This window comes from Gouania willdenowi, chromosome 14, assembly GCF_900634775.1.
Source record: "Gouania willdenowi chromosome 14, fGouWil2.1, whole genome shotgun sequence".
In the NCBI taxonomy this organism is placed as follows: Eukaryota; Metazoa; Chordata; class Actinopteri; order Blenniiformes; family Gobiesocidae; genus Gouania; species Gouania willdenowi.
In genome coordinates, this window is record NC_041057.1 from 34,005,653 (window position 1) to 34,030,194 (window position 24,542).

Sequence of the window (24,542 nt, forward strand, 5' to 3'; positions counted from 1 at the left end):
TAATTTCCCATTTCAGATGTGGAAAAAACGACACTGAACGTTGACGTACGTGTCGCGCAATGAAGGAAGAAAATTATGAAAGTAACAGAAGTCAGAAGATTAATGAAATTCTTGCCACACAGTCCTTGGACCACAATAAATCTAACATTAGAGAATTCAAACTTGGAAAAATGGTTAAATGTTAAAAAAACAAAGTAAGCTGTTCCTCTTCCCTTTGTATGTCCAATCACAGTGAACTTGGTGATCTGAAGATTTCAATAAAACATTTACATGTTCAAAACAAAGTAGAAAGAAGTCTGATTTAATTCTACTCCTTATATACACACACATCTATATACATAAGCAATGCAGTAATATAAATTAATAAAGGTGGAGACTTCACTTACATTGTACATAAAACAAAATTTGATATATTGCAATACCCGTAACAAAGTTACCATGTCTTTATATCGTGATTATCTTATCAATCCAAAAATTGTCCAAAACTATTTTTTTTAATGAATAATGAAAAAAACACTATTTAATTGCGCTGTCATGAAATTCCCAGTCACTAGATGTCAGTGAATGCACCATCAGACCTTGTTAAATGACTGATGTGTACATTACTTTAATAAAACATACTGAGTACCTTTATAGATGTATGTGATTACTTTTATTTTTTAAAGAAGTTAAGGACTGATCAGAATCTGTTGTAGAAGCAAAAGGTAAACATTTTTAAACAATGTAATCTGACAGTTTGATACACATACCACTTGTTGTTGATATTGGTACTCAATTATATATATATATATGGTTTGATATTGGGATGTATTGTGATATGCAAATTAATGGCAATGCACACCCCTAATATCTTTTCAATTATATTATTACATATTCTTACTATGTTTTTATAATATACACATAGCTCAACACAGACAAGAAAAAGATCCAGACCAGAATCAGACATCATTACTGCCCTCAGCTTTGTGTTTGTGTTAAATCTGTTATATTTTTTAAAGTTGCTCATGTTTTTACTGAAACAGTTTCCTCATGTTGGTCATGGCTCAGAAATGTTGGGTAAGGGGGACTTAAAAAAATCTGTAATTACAAATTAACAAATACATGAATGAATAGATAAATGCTGAATTAAATGAATAATTCTATACTTCAATCAGTAAATAATTGCAAAAATAAATACATAAATGAATGAATAAATAATTAAATTCTTATTTTTTTATGCCACATTGATGATCACATAGATGAAATCAATCCTGCTTCAATGTTTATTTAGGACCAAATGAACATATGACACAGAAATAAATAAATGTGAAAATGCAATTTTATATGTATGTGTGTGTGTGTAGAATATTATAAATATATGAATAAATACGTATAAAAAGCATGAATAATATGGAAATCAATACATGTAAAAATATGGTATTAAAGATGAGTATAATTTAATTATTCATTGCATTCATTATTTATTTATTTGCAATTGTCATGGTTTTGTCCTTCATACATGTGGACGTTACTGTGACTCGTTCTGTTCTAGAACATGTGGATGATTGAATGGAAACAGTCGTTATTCCCTGATGGAATATGAAGGTGGTGCGTTCACTAACTGATGTTTATATAATAGCTGCTCCACATAGACTCAGGCTTGGTTACAGGTGGAGATAAACAGTCCCCAGCATGACACCATTAGCACAGCGTTGTTTTTTAACCAGCATCACCACCAGGTCAGGGGTACGTGTACACCTAGGGGTACAGGAGTTCATTGCAGCGGGTACTCGGAAAGATTTAACAATTAATTTGAAAATAATAGGAAATATTCCTTGTTCCTTTTTAGGATATATTATTGCTCTATAAAATAATGCATTTTCTTATAATTTGTTTAAACAGGATTATTTTATGCTGTTGAGGCCATTTTCTCACAGTTATAAAAATAGGAGACAATAATTAGCTACATTATAAAAAGGAGACTGTATTTACTACTATTAAAGTATTCACATTTTAAATAAATTCCACATTAAATTTCACTTATTGTTTTGAATTTGGGAACCAATGTTATAAACACATTTAGAGGTTTAGGAGAGCCTGCTGTTCCAGAAATGAAAAAGCATAAGAAATTATAGAGAGATACTTATGATAGAAAGTCATAATTATGAGATAAAAAGTCATAATTATGACAGAAATGATGACTATCTCATACTTTGACTTTAATAACTAATTATGACTTTCTTTGTTGTAATTATGACTTTACTAACTCATAATGATTTGCCATGGTTCACTAGTAAACATGTTGGGTCCACCTAGTTTACTAGTAAAGGCAAAAAAGGTTGAAACTAATTCACTACTTTAAGTCTCTTTTTTTTTGCAAGTGTGTGTTTCAGCCTCCTCTCCATGAACCGCCACCTCAACGTGGTGAAGGGGTTTGAGTACCCAAATGATCCTGGGCGCTATGTTGACCTCCGGTAGGGTCTCCCAAGGCAAACAGATTCCAGGTGTTCAAAAGCCACATATAAAGAAAAACAAACAGAGGAAGTTCACGTCACCTGGATTGGCGCTACCAGGGCCCCACCCTGGAGCTAGGCCTGGGGAGCGTGGCCAGTTCTCTGCCCGAAAGGATGATGTGGGCCTGCCCTCCCGTAGGCTCACCACCCGCAGGAGGGATCGTGTGGGGCCGGTGCGATGTGGATCGGGCTGTAGTCCAAGGTGGGAGCCTTGGTGATTCGATCCCCGGCTACAGAAGTTGGCTTTAGGGACGTGGAATGTCACTTCTCTGGTGGGGAAGGAGCCCAAGCAGGGGTGTCAGGTTGAGAAGTTCCTACTACATATAGTCGGTCTCACCTCGACACATAGCAAGGGCTCTAGAACCAGCCTTCTCGACAGGTGATGGACTCTCTTCCACTCTGGAGTTGCAAATGGTGAGAGGCGCCGAGCCAGGGTGGCTATACTCCTTGCCCCCCGACTCAGTGCCTGTATGTTGGAGTTTACTCCGGTAGATGAGAGGGTAGCCTCCCTCCGCCTTTGGGTGGGGGGATGGATCCTGACTGTTGTTTGTGCCTATGGGCCAAACAGCAGCTCAGAGAATCTACCTTTCTTGGATTCCTTAGTGCTTCTTCTGGGGATTCCCTCGTTCTGCTGGGGAACTTCAACGCTCATGTTGGCAACGATAGTGAGATCTGGAGGGGCGTGATTAAGAGGAACGGCCCCCCTGATTGGAACTTTGTTATTGGACATCTGTGCTCATCACAGCTTGTCAATAACAAAGACCATGTTCAGGGCATAAGGGTGTCCATATGTGCACTTGGCACCAGGACACCCTAGGCCGCAGTTTGATGATTGACTTCATAGTCGTGTCATCAGATTTGTGGCCGCATGTCTTGGACACCCGGGTAAAGAAAGGGGCGGAGCTGTCAACTGATCACCACCTGATTGTGAGTTGGATTCGATGGCGGGGGAAGATGTTGGTTAGACCTGGCAGACCCAAACGTATTGTGTGGGTCTGCTGGGAAAGTCTGGCAGAGTCTAACATCAGAAGGAGCTTCAACTCCCACCTCTGGGAAAACTTCAATGTCTCGGGGGAGGCAGGGGACATCGAGTCCGAGTGGGCCCTGTTCCGTGCGTCCGTTGTTGAGGCGGCTAAACAGTGCTGTGGCCGCAAGGTAGTTTGTGTCTGTAATGGCGTCAATACCTCGAACTCGTTGGTGGACACCGGGGGTGAGGGATGCTGTCAAGCTGAAGGGGTCCTATCCAGCCTCTTTGGCCTGTGGGACTCTGGAGTCAGCAGACTGGAACTAATGGAAAAGCGGAGTTATTTTTCTGTATTCTGTAAAGTGACTTTGAGTCCCCAAATAAGCGCTGTATGAAATTGATGTGTTGTTATTATTATTAAAAACCCGGACATGGGAGGAGTTTAGTGAGGCCATGGAGAACGACTTCGAAGAGGTTCCGGACCGCTATTTGGCGATTTCAATTTTTATTTGGTTTAAAAGAGATCAGCCCCCAAAAACAGAAAAACATACATTTTATGAAAAAAAAAACAAACATTTTGACCTTATAATAAAATGTTGAAGGCAAGGCAAAGCAAATTTATTTGTATAGCAAATTTCATACACAAGGCAACTCAATGTGCTTTACATGATCAAAAAGTGTAACAGAAAACGTGTAATGGATTAAAGCATAATCAAAAGCTTTAAAAACAACATTTAAAAAAAAAAAATTAAGGTCAAATTTAAATATTAGAATCAGAATGTTTATTGTTGATTATATTCAAACTCTTGCCGATTGAGTGCAAGAACATACGAGCCTGGAACAATTCCAGACTCAGTCCCTGTAACACACATCGATTTCCGTCTGGGTTTGCAGGCTCAGAACATACAGTTTATACAAGGAAATCTTCTTGCAATAACAGGATAAAATAAAAGTAAAACTACAAGGAAATAATTTCTCCTTATTTACAAATTCACAAATATAAAATTATGTAAAAAAATGAAATGCATTTAAGACTCTATTGGGTTCATACATGTGTAAAGTGTGAGTGGAGTGTGAGTGGAAGACTCCACTCACAAGAACAAGGTATATATTTATAACCTTTAAGTCCCATTGAGACGACACAGTGTCATTTACAAGAGACACCTGTTTTAGACAACATCCATCGATGCATTTTCCAACCTGATTGCTCCTTTTCTGGGTGGTGGGGGTCTGCTGGTGTCTATCTCCAACATATTAATAGTAATATACGAGCAGAATAAAGGTAAGGCTAAAGTCGGAGATCATTTGTTTTCAGCCTTTTCATTTAAAAGCTTCTGTAAGGTTTTAAAGAACCTTAGGTTGTGCTCTTTTCCCTTTAGTTTAAATCTAACCAGACAGAAAAAGAACAATATTCTCTACAACTGTATTTTCCTTCAGCAGTATGTCTTTTCTTAGCTATTAAAAATGTATATATGATATATATTTCTGTATATATTATTATTATTTGCCTTATTTGGCATCCTCTAATCACCCTATTGATGAATGAAGTTTTCTTGAATCATGAATTCTGTAACGTAACCTGTGTCAACGACCGTAACCTTTCTTTATCTTTTGGACAACTTTGACACACTTTTCTCCCTCTCGTTCTCTGTCCTGTTTCAGTAGTTCTCCAGTTTTCTGGTAGCTCTCCCTGACCATTAAGACCCTGACTATGACTGACGCACTTCTGTCCATTACAATAACGTCAGCACAACACACTTCCTTCTGAACCGTTCACCACACTCACTGATCTCTTTCCTGTGACTTAAACTTCAGATTCATCCCATGTTCTTTTCTATCTAAGAAAAACGGGATCAAAAATACAGAAGCTGAAATCAAATTTCAATACATTGATTACTCATCCCATCGTACTGTTAGTGTATATGTGGCTTTGTTTCTCCCAGACAGCCTCTGACTAAATATTTTGCCCTTCCGTAGAAACAGTATTGTCTTGACAAACTCAACCTGAAACCACAATGAGTCACAGATTGTGAAACTTCCTTGTTCTGCATCACATGCTTCGCCACATTCCATTGGCAAAATAAAACAGAATGAATAATGAAACATGTCCTAGTCTTTTTAAAAGCACAAATAGACCATCATTTTACTGACTTTATGGATGAACCCCAAAAATCTCTCCCCTTTATTCCCCCTTATAGATGGTCCTGTCTCCACATGACTGTTCTTCAATGTTCATGTCTGTGTTCAACCACCTTCAGCTACAGTGGGGGTCCCCGCTCTCTGGAACCTTTATTTTGGGGGTCACGGGCTGAAAACGTTGAGAACCCCTGCTTTAAAGTCTAAAGTATTATGCCTTCTTTTATATCAAAAGTAGTTGGTTAATATGATTGATGATGTATAAATGTTTTAATTTTTATTATTATTATCATTAAAATATCATGATGTTAATTCTGATGAGTGCCAATAAATAACTTAAAATAGTTCAACGAGTAAAAACATTATTTTTTATATGAAACTCCATAGAAAAATGTACAATGGTCTTCTATTCAAAAAAGATAAACAGGTCCTCCATTATGTTTAATTATATTAGGATGATAAAGAGCAATGATAAATTTATTGAATTAGATGCACAAAAAGAGAGTAAAGTAAAGAATTAGGTAAAATAACGTTTGTTTGAGAAAAAAATAAATTAAACAAGAATAAAATATAATTGTCTAATTCTAATTCAATATTGATATTTCCATTTGTATCATTCATAAATCTCATTAACGTTGTCGTTTATTAACATTAACATTTATTTGGCATAAAGAGTAAACAAACTAACCAGCTTTTGTAATCTTTATTTTTATTGATTCTTTATTCAACACATACAGGAAATGCGTTACATCACCAGCGTCATCAGCTCATTGGCTACTGTTGCGGAAGTAGATGCTGATTGGCTGAAGCTGAGCACATAAAGTCCTCTGAGCCGCTGTTTTTCAGTCCTTTCTTCCTCGCTCCAGTCAGGCACAGTCGTCCTGGTCATTTTTCATTTCTATTTGACGGTATACATACCACAGTAAGTCGTTTTTATTTATGAACGCATGTCACTGAAAACCACTGCTTGTTTGTACGTTTCTGGCACTTTTAACGGAATTTTATGCATGTAATGATGTGCTAAATTGTTTAATAATCTTAATGTGTAAACTCAACGATAGTAATGTCGATCGCTGTTGTATATTAACATCAGTTTGATTTGTATTGGTCGCTTTTTTTTTTTTTTCTTTACCGGCCCTTCAGCGCGTCACGTGCTGTGGCGTAACGTTCCCGAAGGTTCTAGAACAAAGCCGCTAAGCTAACGCTTGTCTTTCACCTTCCCGTTGGAGTTTTTTCAGAGTTCAGGGGCACGTTAGCGGACAGTGTGACCTTAAAACGAACAGTTGATGGTAAATGAGCCATTATGGCACAAATACGTCGGTTACGTAAATGTACAGTAAGCGTAAATGTCATTTTTCGGTTTTAAAGCTACTTCATCTCCGCAGTCACGTGGTTTGCATTATTTGACCAATAAGCCTTTTCACACTCCCGGAAATCTCGCTCTTTTTCAAGTTCTCGCGCGTGAGTTCAAAGGTCAAGAGGGATAAACTCGCCTTGGTTGACAACGAGTCTGACTAAGATTTAGATTATTTTTTTACCGTTAGAGCATTGGTTCCTGGAATTTTTTTTTTTTTTTTTTTCTGGCGGAAACGTGGTATCGGGCTCAAAGGCAGAAATGCTGAGTTAGCTGCTAATGCTGCTAATGCTTCAAACGAGCTGAAAATACAGGTTTTTGCTGCCATTTTAAAAGGTGATCAATCAGCTGATCAGTGCTGATTCACTTATTGGCCTGATCCATGTACATCTTGTTTGCTTCCTTCAAATTTGTAAATTATAATAGCTTAATAAAAATAGTCATGCACCTGGGTATTGGATGGTGTACCTTGTAAATTCTCCTTTTAGAAGTGAGAACTCACTATCCTTTTCACACTCAGTATTACATTTTATTTATAAGCACTTTCTAAAAAAACAGTTGTCAAACAATTACAAAAAGAAACGAACAATAATTAAGGTAAATAAATCACAAGTTAAAAGCTTGGGAGAAGGAATGTGGAGGTAGTCAGTATTTCTTGCACCAGGTATTACCTGTGGAAGCAGGCAGTCGCCTCGCATTTATACTGCTGCTGAGCTGCTCTTAAAGCCCTGGTTACCTCTACGAGTCCAAATGTGTATTAATATATAAACACAAAATCTGATATTTCCAACCTAAAAGTGTTTGTAATTTTATTCCAGAGTGAACAAGCTTGTTTACGAAACTTGTATCCTGTTAAATTACATTATTTAGGGTCCCCACAGTCATGAAATTTCTGGAAAAGTTATGGGATTTGAGAAACTCTTTTCCAGTTTTAAAAAGTCATGGAATAATCCAACCGTTGCTATTATTATGGAATGTTAAGCAAGTACTTCAACCCAGACACCTGTGTTGTATACCACTTTTAAAAAAAATGTGTCTGCAAATTAAAATTGTAGTCTTATAATTACTCATGGTAGCACTAGGTTAGTTTTTAAATATTAGTCAATAGCTGATGCATCTTTACTTAAAAAAGGAAAAAAAAACTTGCGAAATGGGTGTCAAAGGAAGCTGTGCTATATATAAGTGATGGGCACAATTTTCATTACTAGTGCCACATTTTTTTTCTACCAACTGTGGCTCTCTGTCAGACCTCTGTTACATTAGTACACTGGATATTCCTGCTCATTTTTGTGCTCTATTGGTCTTGAATAGATCTTGGTTCAAAACTAGGTGATGGAAATTTGGAAAAATGTTTTTGAAAAAAGTGTAGGAACTTAGATATGTAACAGTGTCTTGTTAAAAACAATTTACTTTTTTATAGACTTAAACAGGTGCAGGCGTAACCATTTACATTATATTTTGGATTAGGGTTGTTTTCCATCTGGAGTTTTTATTTTGGCCATAATTAACGCAAACAAAGCTGAGAAGCTCTGCAATCTTCAGTCTTGTATTGTAGCTGGTGCATCAATATTATGGGTATACCAGGAAAGCTTGAAATGAGAAGGTACTGTGTTTTTTGGAATGCTTAAAAAAAGCAATTAACAAATTTTTTTTCCTGCAATTAACGTTAATTTGACAGCCCGAAACAAAACCAGTGTATTGAGTAACACTAACTGTTTTTTTTTTTTTCCTCTCTTTCCTCAGTAATCATGTCTAAGGGACCAGCAGTTGGGATTGATCTGGGGACCACCTACTCCTGTGTCGGTGTGTTTCAACATGGCAAAGTGGAAATCATTGCCAACGACCAGGGAAACAGGACCACTCCCAGCTATGTGGCCTTCACCGACACTGAAAGATTGATCGGCGATGCAGCAAAAAATCAAGTTGCAATGAATCCCACCAACACTGTTTTTGGTAAGGAAGTCATTCATCTAGTTAAGTAATATTAATGCTGGCTTCTGTGCTTTTTGTGGAAGTAATGGTCAGTTATGCTGTATTTTTGCTAAAAGAATTTGTGAGTCAATCTGTTAAATGAGTGACAACCAATGTTATGTCATTGTTATTGAAATGCCATAATTAAATAACACAACTGAAAATGTGTCGCTGTTGTGAATAAGTTCAGATTTAAATACAAAACTGGGAACCATCTTTCAGATACATAGTTTATAATTAGTTTCATATAAAGTTTACCGTCAGTTCTCACAAAGATCGTTTTACCATTAAATAAAAATTTAGTTCAGTGACTCAAAAAACGGCTCAAACGCCCACTACAAAAATATTAAAATCAGTCTTGCATAACGAAACCTTTCCAGGTAACAAATATAATCTAATTTATTTTTCACTTTTTGAAGTACAGACGAGGGTTGAAACTGACCGGTATCATAAGAGAAGCTAACAGAAAGGTAAAGGCTCAGTAATTGTAATTGGTATCATTTCACTTCAGTAATTCAGGAGAAGATAATTACAGTTGTCAAGAAAATGACTGTCAATTGAATTGTAATTGAGTTGTAATTTAACATGGATAATTGAAAACCTAATTTTAATGAAAAAATGTAATTGACCCAACTCTGCAGATCCTGCTGCCATTTGTATTTTCAACCAGGGGGTTAAAAAAGACACATGGGTAATTTTTCTTTTGATTTATTTTCTTTCGTGACTTTGTTCACGCAGATGCCAAACGACTGATTGGCCGCAGATTTGATGAAGGTGTGGTCCAGTCAGACATGAAGCACTGGCCCTTTGAGGTTATCAACGACAACACCCGCCCTAAAGTTCAGGTCGAGTACAAAGGTGAGAGCAAGTCTTTCTACCCAGAAGAGATCTCCTCCATGGTGCTGACAAAGATGAAGGAGATCGCTGAAGCCTACCTCGGAAAGGTGAGCTCTACTAATAACAAAACATTTTTAATATAAAACTGTTCCTACCACTAACCTGGGTGTGATTTATTCCCACAGACTGTTAACAACGCCGTCGTCACTGTTCCGGCTTACTTCAATGATTCCCAACGCCAGGCCACCAAAGATGCTGGAACCATCTCTGGCCTCAACGTTCTAAGAATCATCAACGAACCCACGGCTGCTGCCATTGCCTACGGGCTGGACAAAAAGGTGTGTGTGGGGATCCTTGGTTTGGTAACAAAGCTGCTCGATTAATTAAAAAAAAAAAAAAAAACACATTATTTCAGTCATAATTTAAATTGCGATTATTAATGAAAAATTAAAACCTCTTCAAAATTCTTCACACTCAAATCTATTGTGTTCACTTTTGCACAAAACAAATTAATAAATGTGTGTGGAGTGCATATCTCCCCAACAGTGTCTATTCGACCTGAAACCTTGCAGCTTGCACAAAGCCTATGTGCTTCCATTATTTTGGACTTTTTTTGGTCATTATGTTTCATGGTTATTTAAAATTATTTTAAAAAGATTAAAGCTCTTGGTTCACGGTACTTCCTGTTTAAAACATAACTGTGTTGCAGTTTGTTTGCAGGTTTAAGCCACAGACGGTCACACACTCTTGCCTGACCAGACAACCTACTTGTGTGGAAGCTATTCTTAAGCTGATTTCTCAGATTCGTCTGACTCACCAGAACGGTATTAAAATAAGACCGCGTTCTGTCTCAGCTGGTGCCTGTGTTACCTGGTGACAAACTATCAGCCGTACGCTTGAGCTTTGCTTTTGAAAAACGTTCACATATAAACAATAATTCTTCTGCTAGGACAACAAATTGGAATAGATGGGGCTCAACTCCCTACTGTGTCTTTGAGAAAAGCCAAAATATATGAAAACACAATCTTAATCAATTTTCTATGTTCGCACAGCCTTATTACATGATAATATTTTTAAGGTTGGAGCAGAGAGGAACGTTCTCATCTTCGATCTCGGCGGTGGAACCTTTGACGTGTCCATTCTGACCATTGAAGACGGCATCTTTGAGGTGAAGTCCACAGCTGGAGACACTCATCTGGGTGGAGAGGACTTCGACAACCGCATGGTCAACCACTTCATCGCAGAGTTCAAGCGGAAGTACAAGAAGGACATCAGCGACAACAAGAGGGCCGTGCGACGTCTGCGCACCGCGTGTGAACGGGCGAAGCGTACGCTGTCCTCCAGCACCCAGGCCAGCATCGAGATCGACTCTCTGTACGAGGGCGTCGACTTCTACACCTCCATCACCAGGGCTCGCTTCGAGGAGCTCAACGCTGACCTGTTCCGTGGCACGTTGGACCCTGTGGAGAAGTCTCTCCGCGATGCAAAGATGGACAAAGGACAGATCCATGACATCGTCCTGGTGGGCGGTTCCACTCGTATCCCCAAGATCCAGAAACTGCTGCAAGACTTCTTCAATGGAAAGGAGCTCAACAAGAGCATCAACCCAGATGAAGCTGTGGCCTACGGAGCTGGTGAGGGTGCAGCTCTACATAAGAACTTTTAAAGCTAAAGATATGATGCTAATGTTGTGTTTTATTTATTTTCTTCCAGCTGTCCAGGCTGCCATCCTGTGTGGTGACAAGTCTGAGAACGTGCAAGACCTGCTGCTTCTGGATGTGACGCCTCTGTCTCTGGGTATCGAGACCGCTGGAGGTGTCATGACTGTCCTGATCAAACGTAACACCACCATCCCCACCAAGCAGACCCAGACCTTCACCACCTACTCTGATAATCAACCTGGGGTGCTCATTCAGGTGAGGGCCTTAGTGTTTCTGAACATTCAGAGGAGCTCATTTGTTGCAGCTATTGACCAGAGAAAGATTTCTGATATATTCTACTCAAATAGAAGTACTGTGACTTGAAATTGTACTCTTAGACAAGTTAGTCATACCTAAGTAACAATAAAATGTAGCTAAAAAAATAAAGTATAAATAAGCATATTGAGTGTAGATCTTTTAATAGAGGGACATAAAAAGTAAAGAAACTTTTTTTTTTCCCCCACAGTGGGGAAATTTACTGTAATTACAGAGCAGAGAAAGACACAGAAGGCAACATATGTAAAATGGTGTAATGGAGATAAAATAAACGATACAATAATAAAAGCTTTATCAAACATTTACAGTAGGTGGCGACTTTTCCACAAAGGCATCTGTATAAAAAAAATTTTTTTCTCAATGTATAATTATTTCCTTTAATAAAATAACACTGAGTTACATAATAACCATGCAATGTCGTTTGGTGCCGTAATTTACATTAGCTATGATGAATTTGATTGTCTAGTAATGTATCTTTTGTAGTTTTACACTGAATTTACTCAATAACTTTGAACTCGGCTCATTTGTTGCATCTATTAACACGTCTTTGGTTCTAAACAGGTGTATGAAGGAGAGCGTGCCATGACCAAGGACAACAACCTACTGGGAAAGTTTGAGCTCACTGGTATTCCTCCTGCACCACGTGGCGTTCCTCAGATCGAGGTGACCTTTGACATTGACGCTAATGGCATCATGAATGTTTCTGCTGTCGACAAAAGCACCGGAAAGGAAAACAAGATCACCATCACCAACGACAAAGGTACGTTCTGTTACTTTAACAGTCATTCATTTTTATTTTGTGAGATCGTGACTAAAAGTCTCTTAAAATGTCAGGTCGCCTCAGTAAGGAGGACATTGAGCGCATGGTCCAGGAAGCTGAGCAGTACAAGGCTGAGGATGACGTGCAGCGTGACAAGGTCTCTGCTAAGAACGGCCTGGAGTCGTACGCCTTCAACATGAAGTCCACCGTGGAGGACGAGAAGCTGGCTGGAAAGATCAGTGATGAAGACAAGCAGAAGATCCTCGACAAATGCAACGAGGTCATCAGCTGGCTCGACAAAAACCAGGTGCGTTTCTTTATTTTTTAAACTAAGAACAATCGTTCCGGTTCTTGAATGTAACAATGATGTGATTTCTAGACGGCCGAGAAGGACGAGTATGAACACCAGCAGAAGGAGCTGGAGAAGGTGTGTAACCCCATCATCACTAAGCTGTACCAGAGTGCTGGGGGCATGCCTGGTGGGATGCCAGAAGGAATGCCTGGAGGCTTCCCTGGAGCTGGTGGAGCTGCCCCTGGTGGGGGTGGATCATCTGGACCCACCATTGAGGAGGTCGATTAAAGCATTCCATCGTCTGAAAACCTAGTTAACAAAAGTTCAGTTGCCCTCTTTTAGCTCAGGCTGAATAGAGTGAATAAATGTTGAAACACTTAATGTTAATGTGTCTTGTTTCTATTCCACTCAAAGGTTTGTTTTGTCAATGATTCTCAACCATAAAGCGTCAATTGAGACAATTCAAAAGCTTAAATAACAGATCTAAAAGCTTTTGTTTTTTTTTGGGGGGGGGGGGGGGGGGGGGGGGTGTTTCCCTGGTGGTCTTATGTATATTTAAACTGAAACAATGCTAATGAGGAATGGCTGGGGTAATGTCTTTAAATATATATCTATTCAAATATCAGTCCTTAAATGGGCTTTAGTAATGTCACCACATTTATGGTAAGTGTGGACTGAACGCTTTTCTCCATTCATCTCACTCCATCATTTAAATCAGTGGTTCCTAAATAGTTGTAGGATTTGACAACTCCTTCTGTCTGCACTTTTCATAATACAGAGGCAAACTTGACATCTATTTTTTTTTTTTTTGAATAATATGGCTCACATTTTATTTAGCATTAGTGTATAATTATGCACATTTACAGATATTGTACACAATGAGTGTTATAAAGACTAACTTGCACAATAGGTTTGACTTTGGCACTAAAAATTTAGGAATCACCAATTTAGAACTTTGCAAGTCAAAATATTAAAAGTATTTAGAGTTATTTAAAGTAGTTCTTTCAATTACAAATAGTTTATATGATTAAAGGGGCAGTGCAGTTGGTGTGGATGGTGATGACAAAAAAGGTGGTGCAGAATAAATCTTCGGGACAAGTGAATTGCAAATACTATGACATTTATTGTACAATCAGTCCAAAAACAGGGTGTCAAAACCTGATGAGAGCTGCTGGCCTGATCATTACAAACTCTGCTAACCCTAAACATTCCCCAGTAAGCCAGTGCCTATATAGACAAGGGTAAGGTCATATCTCTAACCTTAGCTCATCACCGTATATGGAATTACCTTGTTCTAGAAATAAACAACTTACAAATCAGTGACACAGGGCGCTGGTTTTTTGACCCCCAAGTTTAAATATATTTCAATAGTACACTGACTCAAAAATGAAGGCCTCTAAGCTCTTTGCTATAATGTATTGAAAACAGTTAACCTTAGCTAAAGAGTATAAACCTTATAATATCGAGATGTTAAATACTTTGATACACTTCACATTCATATTGCTCAACATTGCACAAACAATACTGATTTTGAAGAAACAAACAGTAAATACAGTATATGTACAGATTGCCATATTAACATTTTAAAGATTTTGTGTAGCTTAACTATCTTGAAGTGTAAATGTAAGTACACGCATTTAACAGTGAACTATAAATACAAATATCTGGCCAGTTGTATAGACTTGCAAAAATAAAGGTATTGCCTGAAAGCAGCATTTCAATAAAAAGATCACTATTAAAAACCAACATCATCCGTTAATTGTGCGTGTGTGTGTGGAGCGAATTTCTCCCCGACGCAGTGTCTGTTCAACCTGAAACTTTTTTGAATGACGTGAGTTGAAGCGACCCGACTTGCATGATTCCGCCCATAGTTGAAAATTTTTAACTTTTCAAGCAACACCTCCCCGTTCTTCACTGTCTGTAGAGCAGCAGACCCATCCTACTACAGTGACACGCTCCAGTGGGAGGCTTCCTCAATAGAGGGTTTTCACGGTGCCTCATCAACCCGGAAGTCGCCATTTTGGAGATAAGCAGCACACAAACGAGCAAATCCAGAATTTTGAGAGGAAATGGTGAATTAGTGCCGTATTTTTGGCTTTACTAATCAGTCAGACCGTGAAAAACGTAGAGTTTTATAGATTGCCAAAAGTTATAAGAGATCACGGAAGAACAGTGTCTGCATTTTACAGTCAGTAGTTCTACATCAGGAGAACAGTGACATGAGACTAGCTCACCATTGATGCACCAGTTGTTATTGGTGTATATACTGTACAAACACCACCGTCCTCATCTCTTGCATTTAAATCCAGCTTCAAGTAGTCCAGTTTGTTCTCCAGGGAGCAGACATTAGAACACAGGATGGAAGGAAGCGGCGTTCTCTGAGAAATAGCTTTTAGCTTGGTTGCTAGCCCCGCTCAGCATTCCCGCTCCTGCGTCTGGTCACGCCGCTTACGTCTCCTCCGCTGGCGGACATCGCTGGTACGACGCTCCGCTACTTCATAGGCCTACGATCAGTCTTCCCTTAAAAACATAACACAAGAACATGTGACTAGTTGTGGTCACTGTGCAGTATACACTTTGTTTTACTTGGCTGTCATTCATGTGAAATTGATTGACAATGTTTTGTAATTCCTGTGAAATGGATTCAGTGCAGTGGATAAATTCTGAATTTCTTCAGTGACACAGATATAATGATGTATTGTGGATGAAATTTCCTGCAATATATTGATAATCGCAGAATTGCTGTATCGTGATATCATCGTTATTGTGGGCAAAATATTGCAACAGTGTCGTATCGTGAGGTACCTGGCCATACCCAGCCCTAGTAATGGTTATAATATTAGCAGTAACAAAATAATATAAGAATCCAGTAACTAAAATATGAAAATTGCTTGAGAATTGAGAGATTTATGACAACTTTAATTGTGTAAGCAGCACATCATTCCTCTATTAATGTAATGCACTGTTGGAGCGATTGCCTTCGTTCCAAGATGGCCGCCCTGTTGACACACCGATGTTGTGGGTCTGCAGCGGTTGATGCGGCGTCTATGTATATAATGTCTATGGTGTTACTGAGCATGGGCCTTCCCTCCCATAGACATAATATATGTAGACGTGGAGGGACACGTCAACAGCACCGCCATCTGCATGGCCATTACGACAGAAATAGGTATTTCTCAATCTCTAAGTGAATTATTCGTTGAATTTCGAACCGATTTCCAAACTGTTTAATTTTTTAAAATGTCACACATGTAGCGATGATACAAGGTGGTTGAATATAATTAAAATGCTGGTTTTCCCACTCAACACTTAATCTCCACACTCACATCCTTGAATATTTCAGTTCTTATCCACAATAATGAATGATGATGATATAATATTAATAGTGATGGTAATAATAGTAATGGTTATAATTACAATAATATTAATACTAGCAATAATAATAATAATAATAGGAATAAGAATATAATATAATAATATAGCAATAATAATAATAATAATAATAATAATACAATGAGAATACCAGTAACTTTAACATAAAATATTAATAATAAAAATAATAATACAATAATATGAGAATGTAATTATTAGAATAGCAATAACAATAATACACTAGTAGTACAATTATACAATAATAATAATTATTATCAAATGCCTGAGCACATCTGAACGTTTTCTGGGTTCCTTTTGTTCTATCTATCTATCTATCTACACTGTAAAAAGTGCTGCAGAGCAAACTTTGATTTAAAATATTTTAAGTAATTACTATATACTTAATTTTTATTTTTTTTATATTTTTGGTTGACAAATAAGTACTATATATCATTATCATAGCACCGTATACAATACAGATTTTATTGCTTTAATTGAAAACATTTTAAGTATTTATTTTATCTGAGTGGTGGTCCTGTAATGACAAAACAAAAATAATGTGTTGATCGAAAACAAATTTAATTTGGCGGGTTGGTAGGCTGGCTTTCAGACCGGTTCAAAGCCAGTCTAGCACTTCGTCCTGGAAGCTTGGAACGTGAGCAGCAGTGTGCCTTTGCCGTCGCGGTGGCTCGCATCATTTTCGAGGTGAACAAGACAAGGTAGGTGTATCCTTTTCTGCAAACACGGTGGTTATTATTTTTGTCGAATCCGTCCAAAAAATTAGGCAGTTCGTGCGTTTAAAATACGTGCTCCCAGCTAGCATTAGCCAATGTTAACATGTTGTTGTTGGTCGCTAGAAAGGAATGTTTTGGATAACTTTGTAGAACACGTGTAGATCAGGCGGAGGCGAAACAAAATTGCACTCGGATATAACGCGCCACAACAGCGTTAGCTCTCGAGCTCAGAACCGGAGACCCATACAGTGTTCACTGAACAACACAAGGTGAGCCAAAGTGCGCGAACTTATCTCTTGTTCTCCCCTCATCAAACGCACACTTTATTATCTCCAGTTCACCCTGTGTCACCGTTAAGTTGTACGGGGAGGGGGGAGGGGGGGGGCGCTGTGCTGTAGCCGAAATAAAGTTAGAGCAGACCAACTTGTTTTGGCTATAAAATCAAATTGTAAGAGATATCAATGTGTGCTTGTATATTCTATATAAAACTATCCCTTCTTTACATATCTAACACATATGTTGCACAACCTAATCAAAGAAATATATAATTGCTGTTTTTTATTTATTAAAATATTTTTAGGGTTTTTATTAAATCAATAGCTGAAAATGAATCATGGCCACCTCAATAACACACCTCAGAAAACTCTGCCTAAGTTGGGGAGGGAACATTGGTGAATATACCTCACATTGTATGTCAGTATAATGTACACATTAGTAACAGCTAAAATGTGTATTTTTAGGTTAATAAAAAATAAGTCATTTCAGAAATGTTGATGACCACAACAATTTTTTGTTTCTATTTCCATCTGAAATAATTACACCATTAATTCATACACATTTACACATTTTTAAATATTTTGCATTTCCTTTTACAGCACCTAATACCATTAAATATTTTAACTGGTCTCTTAAACATTTATTTTTGTTAAATACAAGATATGAGGGAAGGAAGGAGTTGTCGTGTATTTTTTCTGTTTCATTTGTACAAGTTACAAACGAGCATATATTGTCTGTGTATATATATTGTGTGTATATTTCTGTCTAACAGTTCATATCTTCTGTTATCAGATTGGTGACTTACTGATACCTAAAAGATCTGACGGTGGACCAAGGTATGATACAGGTAAAATTCATTTTGCTGAGCTTTTTAACATGGATTACTTTTTAATTTATTTTTTATTCTTTCTTTTTTTTTTTTTACATATAATTTTAACAGAACAATAATGAGCTGGCCTTGCAAATACTGTCAACATATCTTGCCTACCAGAGAGGACATTTTAAAACATTACCGGTTGCAACATGGAACTCATCAGTTACCTTGTATATATTTACAATGTCCCTGCTCATTCAAAACCCGGAATGGTTTACATGCACATTTATCACGGAACCACATGGAAACAAAACAACAAAGACTTCAGACAAAGCGACATTTTACATGTCTCGTGTGTGGCCTCAAAGAATTCCCTTATGAGGGAGAATTTTTCCAACATTTGGGCTGTCACCTAAAAAAAAACGAAACTGTTGACTGTGTGTTTGAAGGGTGCTCCTTTCAAACAAATATTTACGGCACATTCAAAACACACAATTATAGGAAACATACACCACGTGCTTTATCTCGGTTTAAGGCTACTATACTTCAAGAAGATGAACATGAAGAATTGGAGTCATTTCCAGAAGTTCATGAGGTGGAAGGAGTCAGAGAACAAGTGGCTGAAGTTGAAAACTTGGATGCACACCTCTTGCAAAGTGATATGAGGAGCACATTTGTAAATCACATAGCCTCATTTCTGCTAAAACTGGAAAGTGTGAACAACATTTCAAACACTTGCATTAATGAGTTGGTGGAAGAGTTGTGGTTTGTTGCTTCGGAGTCCATGTCAGCTGCTAAAGACACAGTCATGACTTTCTTAAAGAAAAATTGTGACCTCGATAATGTTGGTTCATTAGACGAGGAACTCACAAATGCTTGTCATATGGTCACAGCTTTGACAAAAAATGGTCCATTGTCTTCAACTTTCAAACGACATGAGTACTTCAAAAGTGAGTTTAACATTGTAGAGCCTGTGGAGTATGTTCTTGACGCAACTGGCACAAGGAGTTTTCAATACGTCCCAATTCTTGAGTCTCTGAAGCAACTTTTGAGTAACACAGAAATCAGCAAAAGGACTTTTAGAAATGCATCACCATGCATGTCTTCCAAAGACTACAAGTCATTTCGTGATGGTACTGTTTATAGAGATTCTGAGTTTTATACTGAAGAACAACGCATATGTCTCATTCTGTATGTGGATGACTTCGAGATTTGTAACCCCTTGGGGACGTCGCGTAAAAAACACAAAATAACTTCAGTGTACTGGACTCTGGCATGTGAACAATCTCATATACGCTCCACACTCACTTCAGTGTATCTTGCACTTTTGTGCAAAGCAGATGATATGAAGACATTTGGATACACTGAGGTTCTCAAACCACTCTTGAATGATATAGCTTCACTTGAAGAAGATGGCATTATGGTTCCTTTTCTCTCTAAAACAGTCAAAGGTTCCATTTTCAGTGTAGTTGCTGACAACCTTGGTGCTCATTCATTATCAGGCTTTGTGGAAAGTTTTTCTGGCTCGTACGTCTGTAGATTTTGTTTAGGAGAAAGGTCAGAATTCCAACAAAAGGAAGTAAGGTCAGGTGCTTTTCCCATACGTACGAAAGATATTTATTCTTCTCATGTCCAGGCAATTCAGGAAAACCCTGCTCTAAACAATGTCTATGGTGTGAAAAAAATATGTCCATTAACTGCAAGATTGAGCCATTTTCACATGGTTGAAGGGTATCCCCCAGATATTTTACACGACCTTTTTGAGGGGATTATTCCAAAGGAGTTTGCACTGTGCTTTAACGACTTCATAACCAAAGGATACATCACATTTGAAGAGTTAAACAGCACAATAGCATCATTTCCATACAAGTGGGGTGATAAAACGGACAGCCCTCAGACCATTCCCCGTACATATGCAACTCGGGGAAATATCGGAGGCAACGCCCATGAAAACTGGCTTCTCATCAGATTGCTCCCTGTCCTGATTGGGCACAAAATCCCTGAAAATGATTCAACCTGGAATGTTTTAATGTGCTTGAAGGATATTGTTGAGATTGTGGTGGCCCCAGTTCAGAGTGAAGCAAGTATAATGTTCCTTGACTCCAAGATCTCTGAGCACAGACTAAGACTGCAGGCAGCGTTCCCTCATGTGAACTTGATTCCCAAACACCATTTTTTGGAACATTACCCTGCCCTCATGAAAGCTTATGGTCCACTTATCCACTTTTGGACCATGCGTTTTGAAGCAAAACACCGTTACTTCAAACAAATTGTGAGGCGTACTGGCAATTTCCGAAACATAATGAAATCACTTGCAGCAAAACACCAGTTAATGATTGGACATCATTTGATTAGTCTGACCAGTACTCCTGTAAATATCTCAAGAGTAGCTGATGTCCCAGTTGATGTCCTACATCCAAATGTACAAGAAGCCATAGAACAGGTGTCACCAGGTCAGACAAATGTACATGTGTCAAACACTGTATCAGTCTTGGGAACAACATATACTAAAGGCATGATTTTGCCTTTTGGGTCCACAGGAGGTCTCCCAGATTTTGTTCAAGTTCTTCAAATAGCCATCTTGAAAGAAAAAGTGTATTTTATTGCAAAAATGTGTATTTCTTGGTATGATGAGCATTTGAGAGGATTTGAATTGGAACTTACAGAGCATGTGGTATTTGTGGAGCATCAACAGCTTACTGACTCTTGCCCATTGGCTCTTTATAAGGTACGAGGAAGACTGATGGTGATCCTGAAAAGACACATCTGCTTGGAATAGTGAGTATTGCTGGGTTGCATGGGACATCACTAAATGTTATAGTCTGATAAGTAGTTATTAATAGGGATGTGGGCAGGAAAATAACTTTAATTGACTAATCACAAATTATTTGTAGATAATAATTGGCTTCAATGAGGCACCAAATACAGCGCCTTGTGTAATCATGTGTACATAATTAATAGATTAAAAGTCAACTTTGAAGAGATTAGTTGATGAATGTGTAAAAACCAGTGAATCGATTTGCAATGATAAAATATTGGCAGGTTAATCGTAGCTGTATCAAAGCTCTCTGATGCTGATACGATTCTCTGGAGTTTCACTCAGGGTAAGATTTTTGTATGGCTTAACTTGCAACATTTAAGGCAGATTTTCTGTCTTTTAATTCAAAAAGATCTTTGTTTTTTTTAACACAAAATAGGACACTTGCTCCTCATTTTAAATAACATAATTTCATAAGCTACAGTTAAAGGTGCATTATGCAACTTATTAAGTGGAAAAAACTGTATTTGTGCATATTTGACCTTTTTAGTGACTCAGTGGCTGTATGGGTGCAACATGACACCTTTGCTTTCCAACACAGTGGTCTCTGTGATGCTCAAGGATCAATTGTTTTGGGGTTTCTGGTAAGTTTTGGGCCCGAACCCCTACAAACAGTTTATCCTGGAGCGTCACAGAGACCACTGTGTTGGGAAGCAAAGGTGTCATGCTGCACCCATACAGTTATTAAATCACTAAAAGGTCAAATTTGCAAAAATATCTTTTTTTTTTTTTCAATTGAAACATTGCATAGTACACCTTAAGTGTCAAAATAAATATTTTAGTTGTAAAATTATTATAATTTTGTTGTGGGGGGGTCTACATTGTCAGTTTAAAATTTGAATCAGGGATTGAGTGAATCCTTACATTCTTTGAAAAGTGTGATCTAAGCCTGCGTATACCTAATCACTGATATGTGCACTGCTTATAGCACCATGACCATGGTGTCGCATGCAGAGACTTCTCTCAACCCAGGTGTTTAATTGTCTTTTTTTCTATAAATTTTACTAATGTCTTTTCATTTCTTGTCTCAACAGATCATAGCAACTATGGATACACATGTCAGGTTTCGTGTCTTATTGGACCACATTGTAAAAAAAGTGTCTTTTCCTGAAATGCCCACTCTCCAAGAGTTGATAAAAGGAGTACAGGAAACCTTTGCAATTTCAGAAGACATAAGCCTTCAATACAAAGACACAGATTTTGATGATTTCTTTACATTGACTTCGACTGATGACCTCAAAGACAAAGACACACTAAAGATAATATATGTCGAGCCACTAACATTGATTCTCTCCAACATTAATTGTGACTCAACTCTCAATAGCTCAGTAGAAATGGCGTTCGAAAAATCATCCCAGTGCTCTTCCTCTGCTGAGTCAGATGATACAGTAATTTTACCACCACCTCATCCAACTACGCCAATGCACCAGCCGTGGCCCAGAGAATTTCCGCTACCATGTTTTTCCTACACCACAGAGATGGCGCTTAAGCAAGGGATGATTGAATATGAAAAAGATGGAACCCTTCTGTGTCACAATAAATGCTTTCCTCGCCTGAAGACAAACATTCTTGAGTGCTTAGCGGACGCAATGTATACATACACAGCCTACGCCAATGATACCCAGCGGTATGCTGTTGCTGAAGCCCTCGTAAATAAATACCCATGCTTGAGAGAACCAGGTTCCTTTAATGGCCTTTATGGATGGCAGCAGAGTTTAAAATATAAAGTTGGAAATTACAGGACCAAACTGCGTGCCCTTGGTGTTCCTGAAGTCATGATTAATACTCTTAAGCAAAAGTCATCAGACAAACCAGCAAAAAATGTCAAAAAGGCAAAAAAGTGTGAATCAAATTACTTTCCACCTGTACCTGCTTGGGAGACACCAGAGTCCCTTGAAATCACAAGAGTTCAGCTTCTTGCAGAGACAAAGAAGAAAAACAATGACCAAGTGATAAATGACCTGATGTCCCAAACCTTCAGCCTACGAAGGCAAGAAGTTTTATCTGAAGGATCCAATGTTGCTACTCTTCTTGATCGGTGGCCAGCCCTTTTTGATGAATCTCAGGTGTGGCTCTAAAATGTTGTCGCAAAGTGTATATTTACATAGTTTTGTATCAAAAATGTTTTTTTAACCACTACGACACACTTGTCTGCAGATTTGTCAAGAATTTCAGCGGCTTACTGGAATATCTCTGGAGCCAACATTTATCCGAGAGTTGGACAAACATACAGCCAAGATGTTATCACTATTCAACTCAAAAGGTGGCGCACTCGGTGAAAAGATGAAGCCTTTAATTATGGAGTTGGTTCAGGTAAATACTTTTACGATGTATGAACATTTTAGACTTACAATGTGAATTAATGTGGGTCCCTGGTTGGTGGTGGGAGATAAAACATGTCTATAATAAATTTGAATGAAATTCATGTGTCTTATAGAATCCATCTTCAACGGTTGAAAAGAGGAGAGACATTTTGCTGAGATGCCTCATGGCGTACATTGGGGAGAACCAAGCTGACCTTATTTGTGATGACCAGGTACAATGTTTTCCATTTTGTATAAATTGTTTAAAGTATTTATCATTTGAATGTTCAAAATTAAAGTGCGTTAATGTTGCTAAAATTAGGTTTGGATTTTTTGTTTTTTAACAAGAAGAGCACTCAGAGAGCACACACCTCAGCCAAGGCAGCTTAATTTTTTGTGATCCGGATCACCCCCAAAATGTAATAATTTCTTCATTAAGTCATTGCTGACTGTCCCTGAAAGTTTCATCGTAATCCATCGATTAGTTTTTGAGTTATCTCACTTGAGTTAACACACTTGACAGTGTGTTTAGTTAACACTAAACACACTGTCAAGTTTAAACATTATTTGTCTCCTTAAACAGACCAGCGGGTTCACTGAGGATCTCAGCTCCTACCCAGTGATGATCTTCACGTCTCAAGAGACCTACGGGATTGTGATTGATGGCCAGCCAGTCTTGAAAGGTTTGGCCACGTTGGCAAAATCTTGCTGTCTTCTGGTTGGTATCATCTATGCTCTTGATTTGAAATATCCACCCAAAGTCAAGCACACTTTTGAGGTCTTCCAGAGACTTTTTATGGGGCTAAATCCTTTGCGCCCAAAACCCTCTAATAGATACACCGGTTTAGTCAAAAAATTGACATAGGTTTACAATGATTGCATCATTAAGCACGTGGTCAATCACATTACAATTTCTTTCCTGTACTTTTGTTATCGTTTGAAGTTCTGATTTTTGCATTTGTTTATAATCTTTTAATTTTCCATTGCTAGCAATGTCAATATACCCAGTTGTAAAAAGGATGATACACTGTACAAAATCTATACTCAGAAGTTATTTCTTGCTGTCACTTGCTGAGAATTCCATTTCTAACTGGTGTACATTATTTTTGTCTAATGTACAATATAATTTATGTTCTGTTTTTTGCCGTCATTTTCACTGCTACAAAGCCAGTGTACATATGAATAGAAAAAATGTAAATGTTTAGTATTATGATGATGATTGGATTGAATTTGTAGAAAAAAAGGTTTTATGAAGGTTTTATGGTAGTAGTCTTCTGTGTAAATCAAAAAATTGCCCAACCTAGGTCGTATTTCAGTCACCTGTTTTCTAATTTGGCTTTTGATCAACTTCCCAGCTCGCTACCGTCATAACCATAGCAATGGGTCGTTGTTGTTGTTTATCGTTGTTGTTGTTATCATTATTGTTTTTGGTTAAGAAAAGGG

The 24,542-nt window shown here is 37.9% G+C and overlaps 2 protein-coding genes across 2 annotated transcripts; both read left to right on the forward strand.

The window, feature by feature from the left end:
- The first annotated feature begins 6,376 nt into the window (after nucleotides 1–6,376).
- hspa8 (heat shock protein 8) lies at nucleotides 6,377–13,164 on the forward strand. Its single transcript, XM_028467548.1, has 9 exons — nucleotides 6,377–6,514; nucleotides 8,690–8,899; nucleotides 9,656–9,861; nucleotides 9,940–10,092; nucleotides 10,833–11,388; nucleotides 11,468–11,670; nucleotides 12,292–12,490; nucleotides 12,565–12,797; nucleotides 12,870–13,164. Exons 2-9 carry the CDS (start codon nucleotides 8,695–8,697, stop codon nucleotides 13,068–13,070), a joined length of 1,956 nt encoding a protein of 651 aa, XP_028323349.1. The 5' UTR covers nucleotides 6,377–6,514; nucleotides 8,690–8,694; the 3' UTR covers nucleotides 13,071–13,164.
- Nucleotides 13,165–20,655: 7,491 nt separating this feature from the next.
- LOC114475306 (uncharacterized) lies at nucleotides 20,656–23,964 on the forward strand. The gene is made up of 5 exons (XM_028465997.1): nucleotides 20,656–20,756; nucleotides 21,831–22,862; nucleotides 22,954–23,109; nucleotides 23,234–23,332; nucleotides 23,683–23,964. The coding sequence occupies exons 2-5, from the start codon at nucleotides 21,843–21,845 to the stop codon at nucleotides 23,962–23,964; spliced, it is 1,557 nt and encodes a 518-aa protein (XP_028321798.1). The 5' UTR covers nucleotides 20,656–20,756; nucleotides 21,831–21,842.
- Nucleotides 23,965–24,542: the final 578 nt, after the last annotated feature.

Coding starts and splice junctions, on each gene's coding strand:
- hspa8 (XM_028467548.1), top strand. CDS start 8,695: ATGTCTAAGGGACCAGCAGTTGGGATTGATCTGGGGACCACCTACTCC. Junction 10,093..10,832: donor CCTACGGGCTGGACAAAAAG/GTGTGTGTGGGG, acceptor AATATTTTTAAG/GTTGGAGCAGAGAGGAACGT. Junction 12,798..12,869: donor GCTGGCTCGACAAAAACCAG/GTGCGTTTCTTT, acceptor TGTGATTTCTAG/ACGGCCGAGAAGGACGAGTA.
- LOC114475306 (XM_028465997.1), top strand. CDS start 21,843: ATGGATACACATGTCAGGTTTCGTGTCTTATTGGACCACATTGTAAAA. Junction 22,863..22,953: donor CCCTTTTTGATGAATCTCAG/GTGTGGCTCTAA, acceptor ACTTGTCTGCAG/ATTTGTCAAGAATTTCAGCG. Junction 23,333..23,682: donor ACCTTATTTGTGATGACCAG/GTACAATGTTTT, acceptor CTCCTTAAACAG/ACCAGCGGGTTCACTGAGGA.